At 50.8% G+C, this 25461-nt stretch overlaps 1 protein-coding gene across 1 annotated transcript in view; it reads left to right on the top strand.

Moving 5' to 3' along the window:
• Window positions 1-25461, top strand: part of sspo (SCO-spondin) — a 546162-nt gene that overhangs the window by 292819 nt on the left and 227882 nt on the right. The window contains exons 38-39 of the mRNA XM_085993923.1: window positions 17755-17925; window positions 19716-19844. Of these exons, the coding sequence (XP_085850049.1) occupies window positions 17755-17925; window positions 19716-19844 (300 nt within the window). The remainder of the gene's footprint in view (window positions 1-17754; window positions 17926-19715; window positions 19845-25461) is intronic.

Below are 25461 nucleotides of genomic sequence, written 5' to 3'. Positions count from 1 at the left end.
TCTCACTCTCTCTCACTCTCACTCACTCACTCTCACTCTCTCTCTCTCTCTCTCTCTCACACTCTCTCTCTCTCTCTCTCACTCACTCACTCACTCTCACTCTCTCTCACTCTCTCACACTCACTCTCTCTCTCTCTCTCACACACTCACTCTCTTTCTCTCTCACTCACACTCTCACTCTCTCTCTCACTCTCACTCTCACTCTCTCTCTCACTCACTCTCACTCTCTCTCTCTCACTCACTCACTCACTCTCACTCTCTCTCTCACTCACTCTCACTCTCTCTCACTCACTCACTCACTCACTCTCACTCTCTCTCACTCACTCACTCTCACTCACTCACCCTCACTCTCTGTCACTCACTCACTCTCACTCTCTCTCTCTCTCTCACACTCACTCTCTTTCTTACCATTGCTCTCTTTCTCCATCTCTCGGTCTGCTCAGATGTCGCTGGGTCGGCTCGAGGTTGGAGCGAGTGGTCTCCGTGGTCACACTGTAGCCGGACCTGTTTCCATGATGTGGATGAAGTGTCCATGAGGAGACGATTCCGACACTGCCCCAGCCCTGGTGGGACCGAGCCCAGCTGCCCAGGAGAGTCTGTCCAGGAGGAGCAGTGCCTCAGTCAACCCTGTGCAGGTGGGAGCCTTGTACTAGTGAGCAGGCGGATTAGTGAGCAGCAAGTGTGCATTCTGAATTGGTGCGGAATTTGGCAGTGTGTGCTGGTGTGGGGGGGGTGTTGTGTTGTGTGTGGGGGGTGTCCTGGTGTGTGGGGGGTGTCCTGGTGTGTGGGGGGGGTCCTGGTGTATGGGGGGTGCTGTGTGTGGGTGGGGTCCTGGTGTGGGTGGGGTGCTGTGGGGGGGTGGGGTGCGGTGTGTGTGGGGGGTGGGGTGCTGTGTGTGGGTGGGGTCCTGGTGTGGGTGGGGTGCTGTGGGGGGGGGGGGGTGCGGTGTGTGTGCTGCTGTGTTTTTTTAATTCATTCTGGAGATGTGGGCGTCGCTGGTGAGCCCGGCATTTATTTCCCGTCCTAGCTGCCCTGAGAAGGTGGTGGTGAGCCGTTGTCTTGAACCGCTGCAGTCCGGAGATCGGTTTCCCAATCCCAATCCCAGTTTGCCCTCGCTCTCTGGCTCCAGGAGTACTGGTTCTGGTGGGGCAGGGGTTACTATTACTGGTAATCCAGAGAACATCAGTGCAAATCCCACCATGGCAGTTGAAGAATTTAAATTCCGTTGAATAATCTGGAAATAAAGCTGGTATAAGAATGATTGAAGCTGTCGATTGTCGTAAAAACCCAACTCTGTCACTAATGTCCTTTAGGGAAGGAAATGGGCCGTCCTTACCCGGTCTGGGCCGACACGGGACTCCAGGCCCCACCACGCGGGTGTATCAAACCACTGTCAGTGGTTCCAGAAGGCTCACCACCACCTTTTCGGGGCAACGTGAAGGATGGAGGGGGAGAGGAAGGATGGAGGGAGAGAGGGAAGGATGGAGGGAGAGAGGGAAGGATGGAGGGAGAGAGGGAAGGATGGAGGCAGAGAGGGAAGGATGGAGGGAGAGAGGGAAGGATGGAGGGGGAGAGGGAAGGATGGAGGCGGAGAGGGAAGGATGGAGGGGGAGAGGGAAGGATGGAGGGAGAGAGGGAAGGATGGAGGGAGAGAGGGAAGGATGGAGGGAGAGAGGGAAGGATGGAGGGGGAGAGGGAAGGATGGAGGGGGAGAGGGAAGGATGGAGGGGGAGAGGGAAGGATGGAGGGGGAGAGGGAAGGATGGAGGGGGAGAGGGAAGGATGGAGGGAGAGAGGGAAGGATGGAGGGAGAGAGGGAAGGATGGAGGGAGAGAGGGAAGGATGGAGGGAGAGAGGGAAGGATGGAGGGAGAGAGGGAAGGATGGAGGGGGAGAGGGAAGGATGGAGGGGGAGAGGGAAGGATGGAGGGAGAGAGGGAAGGATGGAGGGAGAGAGGGAAGGATGGAGGGAGAGAGGGAAGGATGGAGGGAGAGAGGGAAGGATGGAGGGGGAGAGGGAAGGATGGAGGGGGAGAGGGAAGGATGGAGGGGGAGAGGGAAGGATGGAGGGGGAGAGGGAAGGATGGAGGGGGAGAGGGAAGGATGGAGGGGGAGAGGGAAGGATGGAGGGAGAGAGGGAAGGATGGAGGGAGAGAGGGATGGATAGAGAGGAAGGCGGAGGGAGGCGAGAGCTGGACCATTGTTTCCTCCTGCCTTCGTTTGTTGGTGTCTGCCTGTCACTGGTGTGTTGTGTTTTTCAGTGTCTGGAGGGTGGAGCTCCTGGACTGACTGGTCCCAGTGTAGCTCACTCTGTAATTCTGGAGTTCAGACCAGGAATCGAAGCTGCACAAATCCATTGGCCGGTCATGGAGGAGCCGAGTGTCCCGGACCCCACATCCAAACACGGGACTGTAACACCCAGCCATGTGACTGTAGGTATCCAATCAGTGTCCAGAGTGTGACACACACGTGACTTGCATTTATTTAGCGCTTTACACAATTTCAAGACGTCTATCAAACATAGAACGGTACAGCACAGAAGGAGACCATTCGGCCCATCGTGCCTGTGCCGGCTCTTTGAACGAGCTCTCCAATTAGTCCCACTCCCCTGCTCTTTCCCCACAGCCCTGTGAATTTTTCCCTCATGTATTTATCCAATTCCCCATTGAGCGTTATTATTGAATCTGCTTCCACCGCCCTTTCAGGCAGCGCGTTCCAGATCACAACAACTCGCTGCGTAAATTTTTATTCCTCATCTCCCCTCTGGTTCTTTTGCCAATTACCTTAAATCCGTGTCCTCTGGTTACCGACCCTCCCGCCACTGGAATAATCCTGACTATCTCAGTGCCTCGGTTTAACGTCTGGTCCAAAAGACCCCGTTTACAGGCAGAAATGGGAATCCGCTGGATTCCCGACAAAGTTACAGCAGGGCCGAGGGTCTCGTGGCAAACGTGTCGGTTACTGCCCCTTGGAGGGGGGGCTACAGGGGGATGGGCCCCAGGATGTAGCATTAGAAAGGAGAAACAAGCTGCACAAATGTGTGGGAGACACAGTTAGCACTAGAGTAAGAGATAGTGTGGTATTAGGTGGGGTCAGACTAAGAGAGCATTCAAGAAGGGCTAAGATATGTTTACAGTGCATGTGTGTAAACGCACGAAGCGTAGTAAATAAGGTTGGTGAGCTGAAGGCGCAAATAGACACACCGGAATAACTTGTCGTGGCAATAACTGAGACCTGGCTCCAAAAAGGGCAGGATTGGGTACGAAATATATTCAGTGACTCCGCCTCCACAGCTCTCCGGGGTGGAGAATTCCACAGATTCACAAACCTCAGAGAAGAAATTCCTCCTCATCTCTGTTTTAAATGGGCGACCCCTTATCCTGAAACTATGCCCCCAGTTCTAGATTCCCCCACGAGGGGAAACATCCTCTCAGTATCCACCCTGTCCAGCCCCCTCAGAATCTTATGTTTCAATAAGATCCCCTCTCATTCTTCTAAACTCCAATGAGTATAGGCCCAACCTGCTCAACCTTTCCTCATAAGACAACCCCCTCATCTCCGGAATCAACCTCGTGAACCTTCTCTGAACTGCCTCCAATGCAAGTATATCCCTCCTTAAATAAGGAGACCAAAACTGTACGCAGTACTCCAGGTGTGGTCTCACCAACGCCCTGTACAGTTGTAGCAAGACTTCCCTCCTTTTATACTTCATTCCCTTTGCAATAAAGGCCAACATTCCATTTGCCTTCCTAATTACTTGCTGTACCTACATGCTAACTTTTTGTGTTTCATGTACGAGGACCCCCAGATCCCTCTGTACCGCAACATTCTGTATTCTCTCTCCATTTAAATAATAATTTACTTTTTTATTTATCCTGCCAAAGTGGATAACCTCACACTTTCCCACATTATACTCCATCTGCCAAATTCTCACCCACTCACTGAGCCTGTCTATATCCCTTTGCAGACTCTGTGTCCTCCTCACAACTTGCTTTCCCACCTATCTTTGTATCATCAGCAAATTTGGCTACAGTACACTCGGTCCCTTCATCCAAGTCATTAATATAGATTGTAAACAGCTGAGGCCCCAGCACTGATCCCTGTGGCACCCCACTAGTTACAGTTTGCCAACCTGAAAATAACCCATTTATCCCGACTCTCTGTTTTCTGTTAGTTAGCCAATCCTCTATCCATGCTAATATATTATCCCCAACCTCATGAACTCTTATCTTGTGCAGTAACCTTTTATGTGGCACCTTATCGAATGCCTTCTGGAAATTCAAATACACTATCTACAGTGATCGTGATTGTTTTAAGTTCCCCCCTCTCTATAGCCCCTTAATTATGTATTATTGGGTTGCTTTTAGTGTCTTCTAGCATGAAGACCAATACAAAATATTTGTTCAAAGTCTCTGTCATTTCCCTGTTTCCCATTATTAATTCCCCAGTTTCATCCTCTAAGGGACCAACATTTACTTTAGTTACTCTCTTCCTTTTTATATACCTGTAGAAGCTCTTACTGTCTGTTTTTATATTTCTTGCTAGTTTACTCTGGGGAATGAGGTGGGTCAAGTGGATCAAGTGTCAGTAGGGGAACATTTAGGGAACAGTGATCATAGTATCATAAGGTTTAGATTAGCTATGGAAAAGGACATAGAGAAATCTAGAGTAAAAATAATTAACTGGGGGAGGGCCAATTTCAGTGGGTTGAGAATGGATCTGGTCTGGGTAAATTGGAATCAAAGATTGGCAGGTAAAACTGTAATCGAACAATTTAAAGAGGAGATGGTTCGGGTACAGTCGAGGTACATTCTCACCAAAGCCAGAGCTCCCTGGATGACGAAAGAGATAGAGAGTAAGATGAAGCAGAAAAAGGGGGCGTATGACAGAGGTCAGGTTGAGAATACAAGTGAGAACCAGGCTGAATATAAAAAGTTCAGAGGGGAAGTGAAAAAGGAAATAAGAGGGGCAAATATAGAAAAATAGGAGCAGGAGTCGGCCATTCGGCCCTTCAAGTCTGCTCCACCATTCAATAGGATCATGGCTGATCCTCTATCTCAATACCATATTCCCGCTCTCTCCCCATACCCCTTGATGTGTTTTGTGCCTAGAAATCTATCTATCTCCTTCTTAAATATATTCAGTGACTTGGCCTCCAGAGCCTTCTGTGGTAGAGAGTTCCACAGCTTCACCAACTCTGAGTGAAGATATTTCTCCTCATCTCAGTCCTAAATGTCCTATCCCGTATCCTGAGACTGTGACCCCTCGTTCTAGACCCCCCAGCGAGGGGAAACATCCTCCCTGCATCCAGTCTGTCCAGTCCTGTCAGATTTTTATACATTTCAATGAGATCCCCTCTCATTCTTCTAAACTCTGATGAATACAGGCCTAGTCGACCCAATCTCTCCTTATACAACAATCCTGCCATCCCAGGAATCAGTCTGGTGAACCTTCGCTGCACTCCCTCTATGGCAAGTATATCCTTTCTTAGGTAAGGAGACCAAAACTGCACACAGTACTCCAGGTGTGGTCTCACCAAGGCCCTGTATAACTGTAGTAAGACATCCTTGCTCCTGTACTCAAATCCTCTTGCAATGAAGGCCAACATACCATTTGCCTTCCTAACTGCTTGCTGCACCTGCATGTTTGCTTTCAGTGACTGGTGTACAAGGACACCCAGGTCCCTTTGTACATCAGCATTTCCCAATCTATCACCATTTAAATAATACTCTAACTTTCTGTTTTTCCTACCGAAGTGGATAACTTCACATTTATCCACGTTATACTGCGTCTGCCATGTATTTGCCCACTCACTCAACTTGTCTAAATTGACTTGAAGCCTCTTTGCATCCTCCTCACAACTCACAATCCCACCTAGTTTTGTGTCGTCAGCAAACTTGGAAATATTACATTTGGTTCCCTCATCCAAATCATTGATCTATATTGTGAATAGCTGGGGCCCAAGCACTGATCCCTGCAGTACCCCACTAGTCACCGCCTGCCACCCCGAAAATGACCCATTTATTCCTACTCTCTGTTTCCTGTCTGTTAACCAATTTTCAATCCATGCCAGTATATTACCCCCAATCCCATGTGCTTTAATTTTGCACACTAACCTCTTAAGTGGGACTTTATCAAAGGCCTTCTGAAAATCCAAATACACCACATCCACTGGTTCTCCCTTATCTATTCTACCAGTTACATCCTCAAAAAAACTCCAGTAGGTTTGTCAAACACGAGAGAGTATGAGAATAGATTGGCAGCTAACATAAAAGGGAATCCAAAAGTCTCCTATAGGCATATAAATAGTAAACCGTTAGTAAGAGGAGGGGTGGGCCGATTAGGGACCAAAAAGGAGACCTACGCATGGAGGCAGAGGGCATGGCTGAGGTACTAAATGAGTACTTTGCATCTCTCTTTACCAAGGAAGAAGATGCTGCCAATGTAATCGTGTAAGAGGAGGAAGTTGAGATACTGGATGGGTTAAAAATTGATAAAGAGGAGGTACTAGAAAGGTTGGCTCGACTTGAAGTAGATAAGTAACCAGGTTTGGATGTGTTGCATCCTAGAATGCTGAGGGAAGTAAAGGTGGAAATTGCGGAGGTACTGGCCATAATCTTCCAATCCTCCTTGGATACGGGGGTGGTGCCAGAGGACTGGAGAACTGCAAATGTTACACCATTGTTCAAAAAAGGGTGTAAGGATAAACCCAGCAACTACAGGCCAGTCAGTTTAACCTCGGTAGTGGGGAAACTTTTAGAAACGATAATCTGGAACAAAATTAACAGTCACTTGGACAAGTGAGGATTAATTAAGGAAAGCCAGCACGGATTAATTAAAGGCAAATCATGTTTAACTAACTTGATCAAGTTTTTTGATGAGGTAACAGAGAGGGTTGATGAGGGTAATGTGGTTGACGTGGTGTACATGGATTTCCAAAAGGCGTTTGACAAAGTGCCACATAATAGGCTTGCCAGCAAAGTTGAAGCCCATGGAATAAAAGGGACAGTGGCAGCCTGGATACGGAATTGGCTCAGTGACAGGAAACAGAGAGTAGTGGTGAACGGTTGTTTTTCGGACTGGAGGAAGGTACACAGTGGTGTTCCCCGGGGGTCGGTTCTAGGACCATTGCTTTTCTTGGTATATATTAATGACTTGGACTCGGGTGTACAGGGCACAATTTCAAAATTTGCAGATGACACAAAGCTTGGAATTAAAGTGAACAGTGAGGAGGAGAGTGATCGACTTCAGGAAGACATAGGCTGGTGAAATGGGCGGACACGTGGCAGATGAAATTTAATGCAGAAAAGTGCGAAGTGATACATTTTGGTAGGAAGAACGCGGAGAGGCAATATAAACTAAAGGGTACAATCCTAAAGGGGGTGCATGAACAGAGAGACCTGGGGGTATATGTGCACAAATCATTGAAGGTGGCAGGGCAGGTTGAGAAAGCGGTTAAAAAAGCTTACGGGATCCTGGGCTTCATAAATAGAGGCATAGAGTACAGAAGCAAGGAAGTTATGATGAAACTTTATAAAACACTGGTTCAGCCTCAACTGGAGTATTGTGTCCAATTCTGGGCACCGCACTTTAGGAAGGATGTGAAGGCCTTAGAGAGGGTGCAGAAAAGATTTACAAGAATGGTTCCAGGGATGAGGGACCTCAGTTACGTGGATAGACTGGAGAAGCTGGGGTTGTTCTCCTCGGAGCAGAGAAGGTTGAGAGGAGATTTGATCGAGGTGTTCAAAATCATGAGGGGTCTGGACAGAGTAGATAGAGAGAAACTGTTCCCATTGGCGGAAGGGTCGAGAACCAGAGGACACAGATTTAAGGTGATTGGCAAAAGAACCAAAGGCGACATGAGGAAAAACTTTTTTACTGAGCAAGTGGTTATGATCTGGAATGCACTGCCTGAAAGGGTGGTGGAGGCAGACTCAATTGTGGCTTTCAAAAGGGAATTAGATATGTATCTGAAAAAGAAATTGCAGGGCTACGGGGAAAGGGCAGGGAGTGGGACTCGCTGAAGTGCACTTGCAGAGTGCTGGCACGGGCTCCACAGGCCGAATAGCCTCCTTCTGTGCTGTAAGCATTCTGTGATTCTATTATACTGCCCCGTGGGAGGAGTTACTGCCCCTGTGGGAGGGTCGACTCTCCCTGGGGGAGGGGTTCCTTTCTCCGCCCTGCCTGTTCCTTCCCTTGCCGCTAACTCTGGGACCGCTCTTGTTGCAGACTCTTGCCCGGAGGGGATGACCTTTCGCAGTGCGGACGACTGCCTTCTCTCAGGTGACCCTTGCCCTCGGGCGTGTCTGGACCTGACGGCCAGTGTGGAGTGCACCACACATTGTTACGAGGGCTGCTACTGCACAGAGGGGCTGTTTCTCCAGAATGGCTCATGTGTCCCACAGCAGGAGTGTGGCTGTTACCACCAGGGGCAGTGGATCCTGCCCAGGGAGAGTTTTCACCATGATCCCTGCAACAACTGGTAGGTTTCAGCAGTTCCTGCTCCGGCATGGGTCCTGTGTTCTCTCCACCTACAATCTCACCTTCCCCGCACCCCAAGCACGGGTTAGATATTGATTAAAGTTCCCTCTACACCGTCCTGTCAAACACTCCCAGGGCAGGTACAGCACGGGTTAGATACAGAGTAAAGCTCCCTCTACACTGTCCCATCAAACACTCCCAGGGCAGGTACAGCACGGGTTAGATACAGAGTAAAGCTCCCTCTACTCTGTCCCATCAAACACTCGCAGGGTAGGTACAGCATGGGTTGGATACAGAGTAAAGCTCCCTCTACACTGTCCCATCATACACTCCCAGGGCAGGTACAGCACGGGTTAGATACAGAGTAAAGCTCCCTCTACACTGTCCCATCATACACTCCCAGAGCAGGTACAGCACGGGTTAGATACAGAGTAAAGCTCCCTCTACACTGTCCCATCAAACACTCCCAGAGCAGGTACAGCACGGGTTAGATACAGAGTAAAGCTCCCTCTACACTGTCCCATCAAACACTCCCAGGGTAGGTACAGCACAGGTTAGATACAGAGTAAAGCTCCCTCTACACTGTCCCATCAAACACTCCCAGGGTAGGTACAGCACGGGTTAGATACAGAGTAAAGCTCCCTCTACACTGTCCCATCAAACACTCCCAGGGTAGGAACAGCACGGGTCAGATACAGAGTAAAGCTCCCTCTACACTGGCCCATCAAACACTCCCAGGGCAGGTACAGCATGGGTTAGATACAGAGTAAAGTTCCCTCTACACTGACCCAGCAAACACTCCCAGGGCAGGAACAGCACAGGGTTAGATACAGAGTAAAGCTCCCTCTACACTGTCCCATCAAACACTCCCAGGGCAGGTACAGCATGGGTTAGATACAGAGTAAAGCTCCCTCTACACTGTCCCATCAAACACTCCCAGGGCAGGTACAGCACGGGTTAGATACAGAGTAAAGCTCCCTCGACACTGTCCCATCAAACACTCCCAGGGCAGGTACAGCACGGGTTAGATACAGAGTAAAGCTCCCTCTACACTGTCCCATCAAACACTCCCAGGGCAGGTACAGCACGGATTAGATACAGAGTAAAGCTCCCTCTACACTGTCCCATCAAACACTCCCAGGGTATCACAGAAACCCCACAGTGCAGATAGAGGCCATTTCGGCCCATCGAGCCTGCACCGACACATATCCCACCCGATCCCCGTAATCCCTACACCAACACATATCCCACCCTATCCCCGTAACCCCACGTATTTAATCCCCCTACAACTAAGGGTCAATTTATCATAGCCAATCAACCTAACCCGCACATCTTTGGACTGTGGGAGGAAACCGGAGCACCCGGAGAAAACCCACGCAAACACGGGGAGAATGTGCAAACTCCACACAGACAGTCACCCGGGTCCCTGGCGCTGTGAGGCAACAGTGCTAACCACTATGCCACCGTGCTGCGGGGTAGGTACAGCATGGGTTAGATACAGAGTAAAGCTCCCTCTGCACTGTCCCATCAAACACTCCCAGGGCAGGAACAGCACGGGTTAGATACAGAGTAAAGCTGCCTCTACACTGTCCCATCAAACACTCCCAGGGCAGGTACAGCACGGGTTAGATACAGAGTAAAGCTCCCTCTACACTGTCCCATCAAACACTCCCAGGGCAGGTACAGCATGTTGTGTCTGTGTACAATAAGAAACAGACTGCAGGAGAACGGTACAACAGGTGTTTACTCAACGTGGCTCACACAGGAACTGATCTGTACAGATTACTACTCAGGGCTATATACAGGTGTGGTCACTGCCGGTACTGCAGTATACATGAGCTGTAAAAGATAGTTCCCCCCTTAAAGGTATATACATTACATTTCCTTCCCTTTTAGATTAACAGTACCATAACACTCATTTAACAATTAAATATCAAACTAATTACAAGTAACACTTTTAACATGCAACATTAGCTGAAAATAGTCTATTTATAAATTCAGTCTTTGGGGAGGCTTCCTGATCCTTTCTGGATAGCGCCTTTCCCGAGTGTCTTGCTCTTGGTGCGGAGGCGATTCTGGCCCCCTGTCGGTTGGTTCAGCAGCTTCCGATGCTACTGTTTCTGGGGTAGATGCGACCTGTACGTCGGGTTCATCACCAGGTACGTATGGGCGAGGCATGGGGTTGACTTGTTCCTGTGACTCTAGGATCTGGTCAGCATGGCGTCTCACGATGCTCTCCCCAACGTCCACTGTGTACATTAGGGGGCCCTGCCATGTGCATATCATTCCTGGCTGCCATTTTTCTGTTCGGTAGTCGCGGGCCAAGACTGGTTGCCCTACATTGAAGCTCCTTGTTGGCTTCTCATGGATGTGCTGGAATTGCTTACTCTCAACATCTCTTCGTACATTTGGTCTGAGCAAATCCAGGCGAGATCTTAACCTTCGGTTAAAGAACATCATGGCTGGGGCCTGGTTGGTGACTGCATGTGTCGCATTCCGGTAGGCGAACAGGAAATTGTCCACCTTGTGCTGCAGCGGAATGTTGTCATTGTACATAGCCTTTATTGCCTTCTTAAAGGTTTGTACGAACCTCTCAGCCAATCCATTTGTGGCTGGATGATACGGGGCGGATGTGTAATGCCTTACCCCATTCTTTTTCAAGAACCTCCGGAACTCTTCGAACACAAACTGTGGTCTGTTGTCGGAGCAAATCTGTCCTGGCAAGCCATTCCTGGCAAAAATGGTCCGTAGGACTGCAATAGTTTTCTCCGTGGTGGTGGAGGACATTTTGATGACCTCAGGCCATTTCGAGTGCGCATCCACGGCTATTAAAAACATTGAGTCCATGAATGGACCAGCAAAATCAATATGCACCCGTTGCCATGGAGATGAGGGCCACTCCCATGGGTGTAGAGGGGCCTGTGGTGGTGCATTTTGGACTTTCTGGCATCCTGAGCAGCTCTTGGTCAGGTCCTCGATTTGTTTATCGATTCCCGGCCACCACACATAAGCCCTGGCTAGGCTTTTCATTTTTACCCCTCCCAGATGACCCTCATGAAGCTCATTCAGCACTCTATCCCTTAACTTGGGTGGAATTACCACTCGGGATCCACACATCAAGGTCCCCCGGCACACTGACAGCTGTTCTCTCCTTGTCGAGAATGCTGGCAACAGTGAGTCACCATGTGCTGGCCATCCCTTCACCATCAAATCATATACCCGAGACAGTGTCGGGTCATTTCGGGTTTCCTTTTCGATACAAGCGTTAGTTACCGGTAGGTATTCAACTATAGTCGAATGGAATATTTCGACAGGATCCACTGCTGGTGCTTCCTCCGCAGTAGGCAGTGGCAGGCGTGATAGCCCATCAGCATTTCCATGCTGTTTCGTGCCCTTATATTCAATCTCATAGTGGTGCGCCCCTAGAAAAAGTGACCATCTTTGTAGTCGTTGCGCAGTCATCACCGGAACGCCCTTCTTCGGATTAAAAATGGAGACAAGAGGCTGGTGATCAGTCAGCAAGGTGAATTTCTTCCCGTGCAGATAGTGATTGAACTTTTTCACTCCCCACACTAGGCTGAGGGCCTCCCTGTCAATCTGGGCGTAGTTACGCTCGGCTGAGGTTAGTGATCGTGACGCAAAGGCTATTGGCCTCTCTGAGCCGTCCGAGAAATTGTGCGACAGCACTGCTCCAATGCCGTAGGGTGATGCATCACATGCCAACCGAATTGGTAATGCTGGGTTGTAATGGGCCAATACCTCTTTCGATGTGATTAGTGTTTTGCTCTTCTGGAAAGCTCGTCTACATTCGTCACTCCACTTCCATGGCACCCCAGTTTGCAGTAGGTTGTTCAGTGGGTGTAGTATTGTAGACAAATTTGGCAAGAACTTATGGTAGTAGTTTACCAGCCCGAGGAACGACCTCAGTTGTGACACATTTTCCGGTGCTGGAGCCTTGACTACTGCCTCAATCTTCTCTGGGGACTTATGTAACCCCTCTTTATCGATAACGTGGCCACAATACGAGATCTGTTTTCTAAAAAACTCGCATTTGGGGCGGTTAGCTCGGAGCCCATATTCCTGCAATCTAGTGAGCACCTGCTCCAGGTTGGCAAGGTGATCACTGTCATTTTCGCCCGTGACCAGGATGTCGTCCAAATAACACTGGGTCCCTGGGATCCCTTGCAGGACTTGTTCCATTGCCCTCTGCCAAATAGCCGGAGCTGATGCTACCCCGAATACCAGCCGGTTGTATTGGTAGAGACCTTTATGGGTGTTGATTGTGAGGTATTTTTTTGATGCTTCTTCTACCTCCATTTGCAGATACGCCTGGGCCAGATCAATCTTAGTGAAGCGTTTCCCTCCAGATAACGAGGCGAAAATATCTTCAATCCACGGAAGTGGATATTGTACGGTATGAAGGACCGGGTTCACTGTTACCTTAAAGTCCCCACAGATGCGAACCTTCCTTGGTTCCCCAGGCGTGCTGCTCAACGACTTTTTCATCACAGGGACGATGGGTGTAGCCCACTCGCTCCAGTCTACCTTGGACAGTACACCTGAACGTTCCAGACTCTCCAGCTCTGCTTCGACGGCTGGGCGGATCGCATAAGGTACCGGTCTGGCCTTAAAAAATTTTGGGCTTGCGTTTTCTTCAATTTTAATCGTCGCTGTCATGCCTTTTAGTGTTCCGAGTCCTTGCTGGAACACTTCTTTCGTGTCAGTTAGGATCTTTGACAGTCGCCCAGGTGTGACGTCGTCATCCTTTTTGTCAGCCACAGTCAGTGCTTGTATGGAATGCCAATCCAGTTGTATTTTCCGGATCCATTCACGTCCCAGTAATGGTGGTCCTCCATCTTGCAATACATACAGGTCTAGTTTTGGTGTTTCCTTACCGTTATATATAACGGTCACCCTTATTTTTCCTTTGGGGTAGACTTTTTGCCCCGTGTACATCTTCAAAATAATTTTTGTGTCTCTCAAGGGTATGTGTGAGAATAGCCGCATATAGTCCTGTCGGTTTATGACTGTTAGGGCTGATCCTGTGTCCAATTCCATCTTTACCTGGACTCCTGCTATCTTGAGAGTGACCCAAATGGTTCGGTGATCCTCCGTTGTGATCACATTATGTAGTTTCAGACAACTCAGTTCCCTGCTTTCGGAGTCGTTGTCACTCTTTTGTTCATCTGAACTGTTCTCCGTCACCTTATGTACCTTCTTGTACTTTTCTTTGATAGGCTTCTTATTGCTGGTTTTCTTTCCCGACCTGCAGACTCGTGCTATGTGTCCTACTTTTCCACACTGTCTGCACACTTTGTCTTTGAACCAGCAATCATTCTGGTCGTGTGTTGTTCTGCCGCAGCGATAGCACTTCTCTGTTCCATATGACATTTCGTTTGTGCCATATTCTTGCGGTCTCTGTTGTATCTCTGCAGCGCCCTGTGCTGCTGCTTCATATGATACCGCAATGCTGAAAGCCTTTTCCAGCGTAAGGTCCTTTTCAGATCAAAGCCGTTTCTGGGTTCCTTCACTTTGAAGCCCACACACAAACTTGTCCCTTAAGGTATCTGCCAGTCCCGCTCCAAACTGGCAGTGTTTCGATAGTTTGCGCAGTTCTGTTAAATAATTAGCATTGCTTTCATCCTTATGCTGGTTCCGTTTATGAAACTTGAATCTTTCTGCTATCAGCAGCGGTGTGGGGTTTAAATGTTCCTGTAGTATCGTTACTATGTCTTCAAAACTCTTTTCCATTGGCTTCGTTGGGGTTACTAGATTTCGTAATAACCCATACGTCTTTGCACCCATTAAATGTAACAATACTGACGCTTTCTTGTCATCTGACACCTCATTTGCCTTGCAGTATACCTCCATTCGTTCGACATATGTAGTCCAATCTTTGACTTCATTGTCAAACGCGGTGATACTGCCACTCTTCGGCATTTTGGGTGTGGTTTAAAATGGCGTCTCCCAATGGCTTAAAATGGCGTCTCCCGCGCTTTCCTTCCTCCCCCGCTGCTGCCAACGCCGCTCCCAGCGGTTCTCGTGGCAATGGCGGCACCCTGTAGGTTTCGCGCGCTTCTCCTGCGCTGCTGCCAACGCCGCTCTCGGCGGTCCTCGTGGCAATGGCGGCGCCTCGCAGGTTTCTGCGCGTCTCTCTCTCCCTCTCTTCGACGCTGCTCGGCCCCGGAACACCGGCTGCGCCCTGTGCGCTCTGCCCTCTCTCTCCCCCGTCGACGCTGCTCGGCCCTTTGCTGTGCCGCTCGGTCGGGCTCTAGCCCGCCGCTGTCCGGGAAGGGTCTGCGCACTACCTGTTGCCAGCCCGTTTTGCTGGACCACCTCGACTGGAAAGTCAAGCCTGGCTCTCGACAGCCTCCCCCGCAATTCTCGAGTCTCTGCTGGATGACTGGGCGGTTGCCCGTGGTCGACGCCCGAGTCTCTGGCCTTGACCTCCAATCCACTGATCTCCAGGAACGAATCCCCGGGAGGTGATGCAGAGTTGCAGTTAGGTTCGAACTTGCCTTGTCGCCAATGTTGTGTCTGTGTATAATAAGACACAGACTGCAGGAGAACGGTACAACAGGTGTTTACTCAACGTGGCTCACAGTGGAACTGATCTGTACAGATTACTACTCAGTGCTATATACAGGTGTGGTCACTGCCGGTACTGCAGTATACATGAGCTGCAAAAGATAGTTCCCCACTTATATATATAGGTATATACATTACACAGCACAGGTTAGATACAGAGTAAAGCGCCCTCTACACTGTCCAATCAAACACTCACAGGGCAGGTACAGCACGGGTTAGATACAGAGTAAAGCTCCCTCTACACTGTCCCATCAAACACTCCCAGGGCAGGTACAGCACAGGTTAGATACAGAGTAAAGCTCCCTCTACGGAATCCTGTCAAAGACTCCCAGGGCAGGTACAGCATGGGTTAGATACAGAGTAAAGCTCCCTCTACACTGCCCCATCAAACACTCCCAGGGCAGGAACAGTACGGGTTAGATACAGAGTAAAGCTCCCTCTACACTGCCCCATCAAACACCCCCAGGGCAGGTACAGCACGGGTTAGATACAGAGTAAAGCTCCCTCTACACTGCCCCATCAAACACTCCCAGGGCAGGTACAGCACGGGTTAGATACAGAGTAAATCCCCCTCTACACTGTCCCATCAAACACTCCCAGGGCAGGTACCGCACGGGTCAGATACAGAGTAAATCCCCCTCTACACTGTCCCATCAAACACTCCCAGGGCAGGTACAGCACGGGTTAGATACAGAGTAAAACTCCCTCTACACTGCCCCATCAAACATTCCCAGGGTAGGTACAGCACGGGTTAGATACAGAGTAAAGCTCCCTCTACACTGTCCCATCAAACACTCCCAGAGCAGGTACAGCACGGGTTAGATACAGAGTAAAGCTCCCTCTACACTGTCCCATCAAACACTCCCAGGGCAGGTACCGCACGGGTCAGATACAGAGTAAAGCTCCCTCTACACTGTCCCATCAAACATTCCCAGGGCAGGTACCGCACGGGTCAGATACAGAGTAAAGCTCCCTCTACACTGTCCCATCAAACACTCCCAGGGCAGGTACAGCACGGGTTAGATACAGAGTAAAACTCCCTCTACACTGCCCCATCAAACATTCCCAGGGTAGGTACAGCACGGGTTAGATACAGAGCAAAGCTCCCTCTACACTGTCCCATCAAACACTCCCAGGGCAGGTACAGCACGGGTTAGATACAGAGTAAAACTCCCTCTACACTGTCCCATCAAACATTCCCAGGGTAGGTACAGCACGGGTTAGATACAGAGTAAAGCTCCCTCTATACTAATCCAGACCTCACTAGAGTGTCCCACAGCGAGGAGGGAGTCTGTTGGATTGTTGGTCTCGTGGATTGTGGGACTGGGTTGAGATTTGCACCTACAGCAGATACTGGAGATCTCGTTAATTAAACCCCCCCCCCCGACCCGTGCGCCCACTCCCCACCGACCCATGCGCCCCCTCCCCCCCTGACTCGTGCGCCACCCTGCCCCCCGACTCGTGCGCCCCTCCCCCCGACCTGTGCGCCCCCCTGACCCGTGCGCCCACCTCCCCCCACCGACCCGTGCGCCCCCCCCACTGACCCGTGCGCCCCCCTCCCCCACGACCCATCTCCCCCCCGACCCGTGCGCCCCCTCCATGCCGACCCGTGCTCCCCATCCCCCCCGACCCATGCGCCCCCCTCCCCCCACGACCCGTGCTCCCCCTCCCCCCGACCCGTGCGCCCCCCCGACCCGTGCGCCCCCTCCCCCCGACCCGTGCGCCCCCTTCCCCCCCGACCCGTGCGCCCCCTCCCCCCTGACTCGTGCGCCCCCCGACCCCCCTGACCCGTGCGCCCCCTTCCCCCCTGACCCGTGCGCCCCCCTCCCCCCTGACTCGTGCGCCCCCCGACCCCCCCGACTCGTGCGCCCCCCGACCCCCCCGACCCGTGCGCCCCGTCTCCCTCCGACCCGTGCGCCCCCCGACCCCCGACCCGTGCGCCCCCTCCCCCCCGACCCCCCGATCCATGCGCCCCCCTCCCCCCAACCCGTGCGCCCCCTCCCCCCACCTGACCCGTGCGCCCCCCGACCCGTGCGCCCCCCTCTCCCCCAACCCGTGCGTCCCCTCCCCCCCCGACCCGTGCGTCCCCTCCCCCCAGCCGACCCGTGCGCCCCTCTCCCCCCACCCCCGACCTGTGCGCCTCCCTCCCCCCGGTCACATTCCTGTCTGCGTGTTCAGTGTTTGCCGTGGAGTTGGAGCCGTTACTTTTCACTGTCGCTGTTTTGTTTCAGCACCTGCCTGTTCGGAGAGTTGGTCTGTGGGATCGTCCCGTGCGCAGGTACTGAGCAAATAAACCCTTCATTTTCCAGAGTGTGACTGAGTGATGTATAACATTACATTGTGTAACATTACTTCCCCTTCACCCCCCCGACCCCTTGCCCCCAACCCCTCACCCGTCAATAGTCCTGAATTGTTTGGTTTTGAATGTCCAGTGTTGCCTCATCGTTTCCCACATTTTCCCATTGATTCCCGTGTTTCCCATGTTTTCCCGTTGATTCCTGCGTTTTCCCACATTTTCCAATTAATTCCTGTGTTTTCCCATTGTTTCCCACATTTTCCCATTGATTCCCGTGTTTTCCAATTGATTCCCACATTTTTCCATTGATTCCCGTGTTTTCCAATTGATTCCCACATTTTTCCATTGATTTCTGCGTTGTCCCGCTGTTTCCCGTGTTTTCTCGGTGCAGTGGACTGTGCTTGGAGCCACTGGACGCCCTGGAGTTCCTGCAGTAAAAGCTGTGACGTTGGATCCAGGCGGCGAGTCCGATCTCCCACAAACCCCCCTGCGGCTGTCGGGGGCAGGGACTGCGAGGGGGCGACGGTGGAGACCGAGTATTGCAGTCTACAACTCTGTGACGGTGAGTCAACCCAACAAAATAAATCCTCCATCTCTCCGGGATTGAAACAGCCCCGAGCTAAACACACACCGCACCGATCCACTGAGGCACTGGATCCAACCTCGCAATGGGAGGGTGGAAGGGAGTGTGGGTGGCAGTGAGGGAGGGAGGAAGGTGATGAGGGAGGGGTGGAGGGGGGTCAGAGGGAGGGAGGGAGTGTGGTTGGGTGGGAGGGAGGGGATGTGGGAGGGAGGGACTGGTGTTTCTGGAGAGAGGAAACGGTGTGTTGTCCAGCTGGGCGGGACTGCACTCGCCTGGTTCCATTCTTATCTATCTAATCGTAACCAGAGAATCACCTACAACGGCTTCTCTTCCCGCTCCCGCATCGTTACCTCTGGTGTCCCCCAATGATCTATCCTTGGCCCCTCCTATTTCTCATCTACATGTTGCCCCTCAGCGACATCATCTGAAAACACAGCGTCAGTTCCCACAGGTACGCTGACGACACCCAGCTCTACCTCACCACCACCTCTCTCGACCCCTCCACAGTCTCTGATTTGTCACACTGCTTGTCCGACATCCAGCACTGGATGAGCAGAAATTTCCTCCAACTAAATATTGGGGAGACTCAAGCCATTGTCTTCGATCCCAGTCACAAACTCCGTTCCCGAGCCACCGACTCCATCCCTCTCCCTGGCAACTGTTTGAAGCTGAACCGGACTGTTCGCAACCTTGGTTTCCTATTTGACACTGAAATGAGCTTCTGACCACATATCCGCAGCATCACTAAGACCGCCTACTTCCACCTCCGTAACATCGCCCGTCTCCACCCTGCCTCAGCTCATCCACTGCTGAAACCCTCATCCATGTCTTTGTTACCTCCAGACTTGACTATTCCAACACACTCCTGGCTGGCCTCCCACATTCCACCCTACGTAAACTTGAGGTCATCCAAAACTCTGCTGCCCGTGTCCTAACTCGCACCGAGTCCCGTTCACCCATCACCTCTGTGCTTGCTGACCTACATTCACTTCCTAACACCTCCCGGTTAAGCAACGCCTTGATTTTAAAATTCACATCCTCATTTTCAAATCCCTCCATGGCCTCGCCACTCCCTATTTCTGTAACCTCCTCCAAACCTGTACCCTCCGAGATCTCTGCGCTCTTCCAATTCTGGCCTCTTGAGCATCCCCGATAATAATCACTCCACCATTGACGGCCGTACCGTCAGCTGCCGAGGCCCTAAGTTCTGGAATTCCCTCCCTAAACCTCTCCTCTAGAATGGGGTTTTGATAGAGTAAATAAGGAGAAACTGTTTCCAGTGGCAGGAGGGTCGGTAACCAGAGGACACAGATTGAAGATAATCGGCCAAAGAACCAGAGGGGAGATGAGGAGAATGTTTTTACGCAGCGAGTTGTTGTGATCTGGAATGCGCTGCCTGAAAGGGCGGTGGAAGCGGATTCAATAGTAACTTTCAAAAGGGAATTGGATAAATACTGGAAGGGGGAAATTCACAGGGCTGTGGGGAAAGAGCAGCGGAGTGGGACTAATTGGAGAGCTCATTCAAAGAGTCGATACTGGCACGATGGGCCGAATGGCCTCCTCCTGTGTTGTATCATTCTTTGATTCTAAATGGAGACACGGTGTGGGAGGGATTGAGGGAGGGGTTCATCGACCAACAAGCAATGATCTGGTTTGACCTAACGGCCATTTTATGTGATTGCGAGAGTCTCCTGTCTAGGCCTGGTTCTGGTTTAACTTATGTAGTTGGAGGAGCTCTAATGCTTTTTATTGTTCTCCTTGTTTCCCAGAAGTGTGGAGTGACTGGGGTCCCTGGTCTGAATGTTCATTGTCTTGTGGAGGGGGCTTCAGGAATCGGACTCGAGTGAACACTTCCACTCAAAGCAATCAGCTGACGAGCTGTAACATCCATTCATGTGGTAAGTGCACAGGCCCTTGTGCTTACATTGAGAAACACGCCTGAGAAACGTGCCCAAGTGAACTGAGGCTGAGTAAAGTTTCACTTCCCAACACCTCACCTCCTGCTCTGCATTACGAACACCAGCACCAGAGGCCCAGCACCAGAGGCCCAGCACCAGACGCCCAGCACCAGACTCCCAGCTCAGCACCTCACCTGGATCAGTGTGTGTGATGTGATTTTTAAAAAATCATTTTCAGGATGTGGGCATCGCTGGCGAGGCCGGCATTTATTGCCCATCCCTAGTTGCCCTTGAGAAGGTGGTGGTGAGCCGCCTTCTTGAACCGCTGCAGTCCGTGTGGTGAAGGTGCTCCCACAGCGCTGTTAGGGAGGGAGTTCCAGGATTTTGACCCAGCGACGATGAAGGAACAGCCGATATATTTCCAAGTCAGGATGGTGTGTGACTTGGAGGGGAACTTGGAGGTGGTGGTGTTCCCATGCGCCTGCTGCCCTTGTCCTTCTAGGTGGAAGAGGTCGCAGGTTTGGCAGGTGCTACCGAAAAAGCCTTGGCGAGTTGCTGCAGTGCATCTTGTAGATGGTACACACTGCAGCCACAGTGCTCCGGTGGTGGAGGGAGTGAATGTTTAAGGTGGTAGATGAGGTGCCAATCAAGCAGGCTGCTTTGTCCTGGATGGTGTCGAACTTCTTGTGTTGTTGGAGCTGCACTCCATCACTTTGCTGATGTCCATTGATCTTCACTGCACGTCAATTACAAGAGAAATGCAGGAAACAGCACCAACCGCTGTACATGGCCTTCTTTGATCTCACAAAGGCCTTCGACACTGTCAACCGTGAGGGATTATGGAGTGTCCTCCTCAAATTCGGCTGCCCTCAAAAGTTTGTCACCATCCTCCGCCTGCTTCACGACGACATGCAAGCAATGATCCTGACCAATGGTTCCACCACAGACCCAATTCACGTACAAACCGGGGTCAAGCAAGGCTGTGTCATTGCACCAACGCTCTTCTCGATCTTCCTTGCTGCAATGCTCCATCTCACCCTCAGTAAGCTCCCCACTGGAGTGGAGCTAATTTACAGAACAAACGGGAAACTGTTCAACCTCCGTCGCCTCCAGCCCAGATCCAAGGTCGTCCCATCCTCTGTCGTCGAATTACAGTATGCAGACGATGCTTGCGTCTGCGCTCACTCGGAGGTCGAACTCCAAACCATCGTCAACACCTTCACCAAAGAATACGAGAGCATGGGCCTTACACTAAGCATCCGTAAGACAAAGGTCCTCTACCAACCTGCCCCCGCCACACAGTGCTGCCCCGGATTATCAAAATCCACCACAAGGCCTTGTACAACGTGGACCACTTTCCACACCTTGGGAGCCTACTGTCAACAAGGGTAGACATCGATGACGAAGTCCAACACTGCCTTCAGTGTGCCAGTGCAGCCTTCGGTCGCCTGAGGAAGAGAGTGTTTGAAGACTAGGACCTCAAACCCAGCACCCAGCTCATGGTCTACAGAACAGCAGTTATACCCACCCTGCTGTATGCCTCAGAGACATGGACCATGTACAGCAGGCACCTCAAAGCACTGGAGAGGTACCACCAACACTGCCTCCACAACATCCTGCAAATCCATTGGCAGGATAGGCGCACCAACGTCAGTGTTCTGGCTCAGGCCAACATCCCCAGCATCGAAGCTCTGACCACGCTCAATCAGCTCCGATGGACGGGTCACATTGTTCGCATGCCCGATACGAGACTCCCAAAACAAGCGCTCTACTCGGAGCTCCGGCACGGCAAGAGAGCCCCAGGTGGGCAGAGGAAACGCTTCAAGGACACCCTCAAAGCCTCCTTGAAAAAGTGTAACATCCCCACCGACACCTGGGAATCCCTGGCCCAAGACCGTACAAAGTGGAGGAAAAGCATCCGGGAAGGCGCCGAACACCTCAAGTCTCTTCGCCGGGAGCAAGCGGAAGCCAAGCGCAGGCAGCGCAAGGAGCGCACGTCAACCCAAGCACCCCACCCACCCGCCCCTTCAACCACCGTCTGCCCCACCTGTGACAGAGGCTGTAGATCCCGCATTGGACTCATCAGTCACCTGAGAACTCATTTTTAATGTGGAAGCAAGTCATCCTCGGTTCCGAGGGACTGCCTAAGACTGCTGATGATTGAGAGTAGACTGATTGGCCGGTAATTGGCCAGATTGGATTTGTCCTGCTTTTTGTGGACAGGACATACCTGGGCAGTTTTCCACATTGTCGGATAGATGCCAGTGTCGTAGCTGTACTGGAACAGCTTGGCTAGAGGCGCGGCTAGTTCTGTAGCACAAGTCTTCAGCACGATAGCCGGGATGTTGTCGGGGCCCACAGCCTTTGCTGTATCCAATGTTGCAGGAGTTCCTCAGGGCAGTGTCCTAGGCCCAGCCATCTTCAGCTGCTTCATCAATCACCTTCCCTCCATCATAAGGTCGGAAGTGAGGATGTTCGCTGATGATTGTTCAGTTCCATTCACAACTCCTCAGATAATGAAGCAGTCCGTGCCCACATGCAACAAGACCTGGACGACATTCAGGCTTGGGCTGATAAGTGGCCGGTAACATTCGCGCCACACAAGTGACAGGCAATGACCATCTCCAACAAGCGAGAGTCTAACCAGCACCCCTTGACATTCAATGGCATTACCATCGCCAAATCCCCCACCATCAACATCCTGGGGGTCACCATTGACCAGAAACTTAACTGGACCAGCCACATAAATCCTGTGGCAACAAGAGCAGGTCAGAGGCTGGGTATTCTGTGGCGAGTGTCTCACCTCCTGACTCCCCAAAGCCTTTCCACCATCTACAAGGCACAAGTAAGGAGTGTGATGGAATACTCTCCACTTGCCTGGATGAGCGCAGCTCCAACAACACTCAAGAAGCTCGACACCATCCAGGACAAAGCAGCCCGGACTGCAGCGGTTCAAGAAGGCGGCTCACCACCACCTTCTCGAGGGCAATTTGGGATGGCCAGTAAATGCTGTCCTTGCCAGTGACACCCACATCCCAGGAACGAATAAAAAAAAAATGTCCTGGGGCTGTGATGATTGACCTCCAATAACCACAACCATCTTCCTTTGTGCTAAGTATGACTCCAGCCAGTGGAGCGTTTTCTCCCCGATTCCCATTGACTTCAGGTTTACTAGGGCTCCGTGATGCCACACTCGGTCACATGCTGCCTTGATGTCAAGGGCAGTCACTCTCACCTCACCTCTGGAATTCAGCTCCTTTGTCCATGTTTGGACCAAGGCTGTAATGAGGTCGGGAGCCGAGTGGTTTTGGCGGAACCCAAACTGGGCATCAGTGAGCAGGTTATTGGTGAGTAAGTGTCGCTCAGTAGCACTGTCGACGACATTTGTGTTACTGTGTGTGGTGTCGGTTTGTTACTGTGTTGATGACGGATAGAATGTGTCCCCTTCCATTATTCTCATTATTCTCTGGTGATAACAGGAGATGTTTCTTCGAACTGCACTGATGGGATGGTGTGGAGGGATTGTGCCAATCAATCTGTGACTTGTGCAGACCTCAGTACGGACGATGAATTGAGCAGAAGATGCAGCCCCGGGTGTTACTGCCATGAGGGGCTCGTACTACAGGTCAGTGCTGATCGTCAGTGAGTGGATCGCTCGTTATAAATGCTGCTGATCTTTCAGGGTGGGAGCAATGTACGGCGTCGGGTGTGTCCAGTGCCTCCGCACACAGGGTGGTCAAGCATTTCACCATTATTCCCGTGTTTAATCTGCGTACTGCTACCAGCTCAACCATTGACTGATCCCAATGCTGCACTTTATCTTAACATCACCAGCTGATCGTCGATGAGCCATCACTCTCTCTCTCTCTGTCTCTCTCTCTGCCTCTCTCTCTGTCTCTCCCCCTCTCTCTCTCTGATTCCCTCTCTCTCTCTCTCTGTCTCTCTCTCTGTCTCTCCCCCTGTCTCTCCCCCTCTCTCTCTCTGATTCCCTCTCTCTCTCTCTTTCTGTGTCTCCCCCTCTCTCTCTCTCTCTCTCTCTCTCTCTCTCTCTCTGTCTCTCTCTCTCTCTCTCTGTCTCTCTCTGTCTCTCTCTCTCTCTCTCTCTGTCTCTCTTTCTCCCTGTGTCTCTCTCCCTGTCTCTCTGTCTCTCTCTCTCTGCCTCTCTCTCTCTCTGTCTCTCTCTCTCTCTGTCTCTCTCTGTCTCTCCCTCTCTCTCTCTGTCTCTGTCTCTCCCTCTCTCTCTCTCTCTCTGACTCCCTCTCTCTCTCTCTTTCTGTGTCTCCCTCTCTCTCTGTCTGCCTCTCTCTGTCTGCCTCTCTCTGTCTCTCGCCCTATCTCTCTCTCTGTCACTCTCTCTCTGTCTCTCTCTCTCTCTGTCTGTCTCTCTCTCTCTGTCTCTCTCTCAATTTTCAATTCAAATTGCTTTATTGGCATGATGACAAGGTACATCTTATGTTGCCAAAGCACAGAAAAACATGTATGATTGTACATGTAAACGAAGATCTAGACATACAGTGTATGGACAGATATATCCCTGTATACATAAATATAAGCACATATAATATGCATATAATCTTTTCTTAGATTTAATGGTTGTCCCTCTGCTTATGGCAAGCTGTAACATAGTTTGCCGCTAAAGTTACGCAATTTCTCTGTTCCCCTAATAGATATGGGAGTTTTTGGTGGTCATTCAAATTTTTGAATTCAGGGCATATTTTTATGAATTTTGGGTAGAAATTCCCCCTTATGTCCTGATAGTTTCCACAAGTTGTGTCTCCACCACTCCCTGACTGCAGTGAGAGCATATCCTGTCCTCTCTTGGCAGCCAGGTCTGTCTGTGTCTGCCTTTTTCGATGGCCAGGCTATGCTCACTAAGTCTGTACATTGTCAAGGTTTTTCTCAGTTTGCTATCTTTTACCGTGGTCAGGTATTCAGCCATGGTGTATTGTCTGTTTAGGACCAAATAGCAATCGAGTTTGTTTTGGGTTTTTGTTGTTTCTGTCCAGTAGGTCAAATATTTTTCCTTTTGTTTAGTGACAATTGTGTTGGGTCGAATTCTCTGTGTTAGGATGTCACTGTCCTGGGGCTGATTATTATTAGTAGTGTTAGTAGTTACTTCACTGAGTCCCAGGACTAGTTGACTGAGGGGACTCTTCTCTATGATCATCTCTTGGCATTTCAGGCTTCGTAATGATAGCAGTGGGGGTTGCTCATTTTTAGGTGTTTCCAAAATTTGATGGCTCTTTTTTGGATATTAATTAGCAGTGGATATTGGCCTAGTTCTGCCCTGCATGCATTGTTTGCGGTTTTCCTCTGAGTCCGGAGGATACTTTTACAGAATTCTGCATGTAGGATCTCAATTGGGTGTTTGTCCCATTTTGCAAATTCTTGTTGTGTTAGCAGGACCCCACACCTCACTGCCATAGAGCGCAATTGGTTCAATTACTGATTTAAAAATTTTGAGCCAAATGCCAATTGGAATTTCTATTTGGATTGACTTTTTAATGGCATAGAAAGCCCTTTTTGCTTTCTCTTTCAGTTCATTCACAGTCAGATGAAAATTTCCCGTAGAACTGATTTTTAAGCCTAAGTATGTGTAATTTGTAGTTTGCTCAAT

Source organism: Somniosus microcephalus, chromosome 7 (genome assembly GCF_052327205.1).
Source record: "Somniosus microcephalus isolate GS21.2 chromosome 7, FLI_Smic_1.0, whole genome shotgun sequence".
NCBI classification, from domain to species: Eukaryota; Metazoa; Chordata; class Chondrichthyes; order Squaliformes; family Somniosidae; genus Somniosus; species Somniosus microcephalus.
The sequence above is the reverse complement of the archived record's forward strand: the minus strand, read 5'-3'. Positions and strand labels throughout refer to the sequence as shown.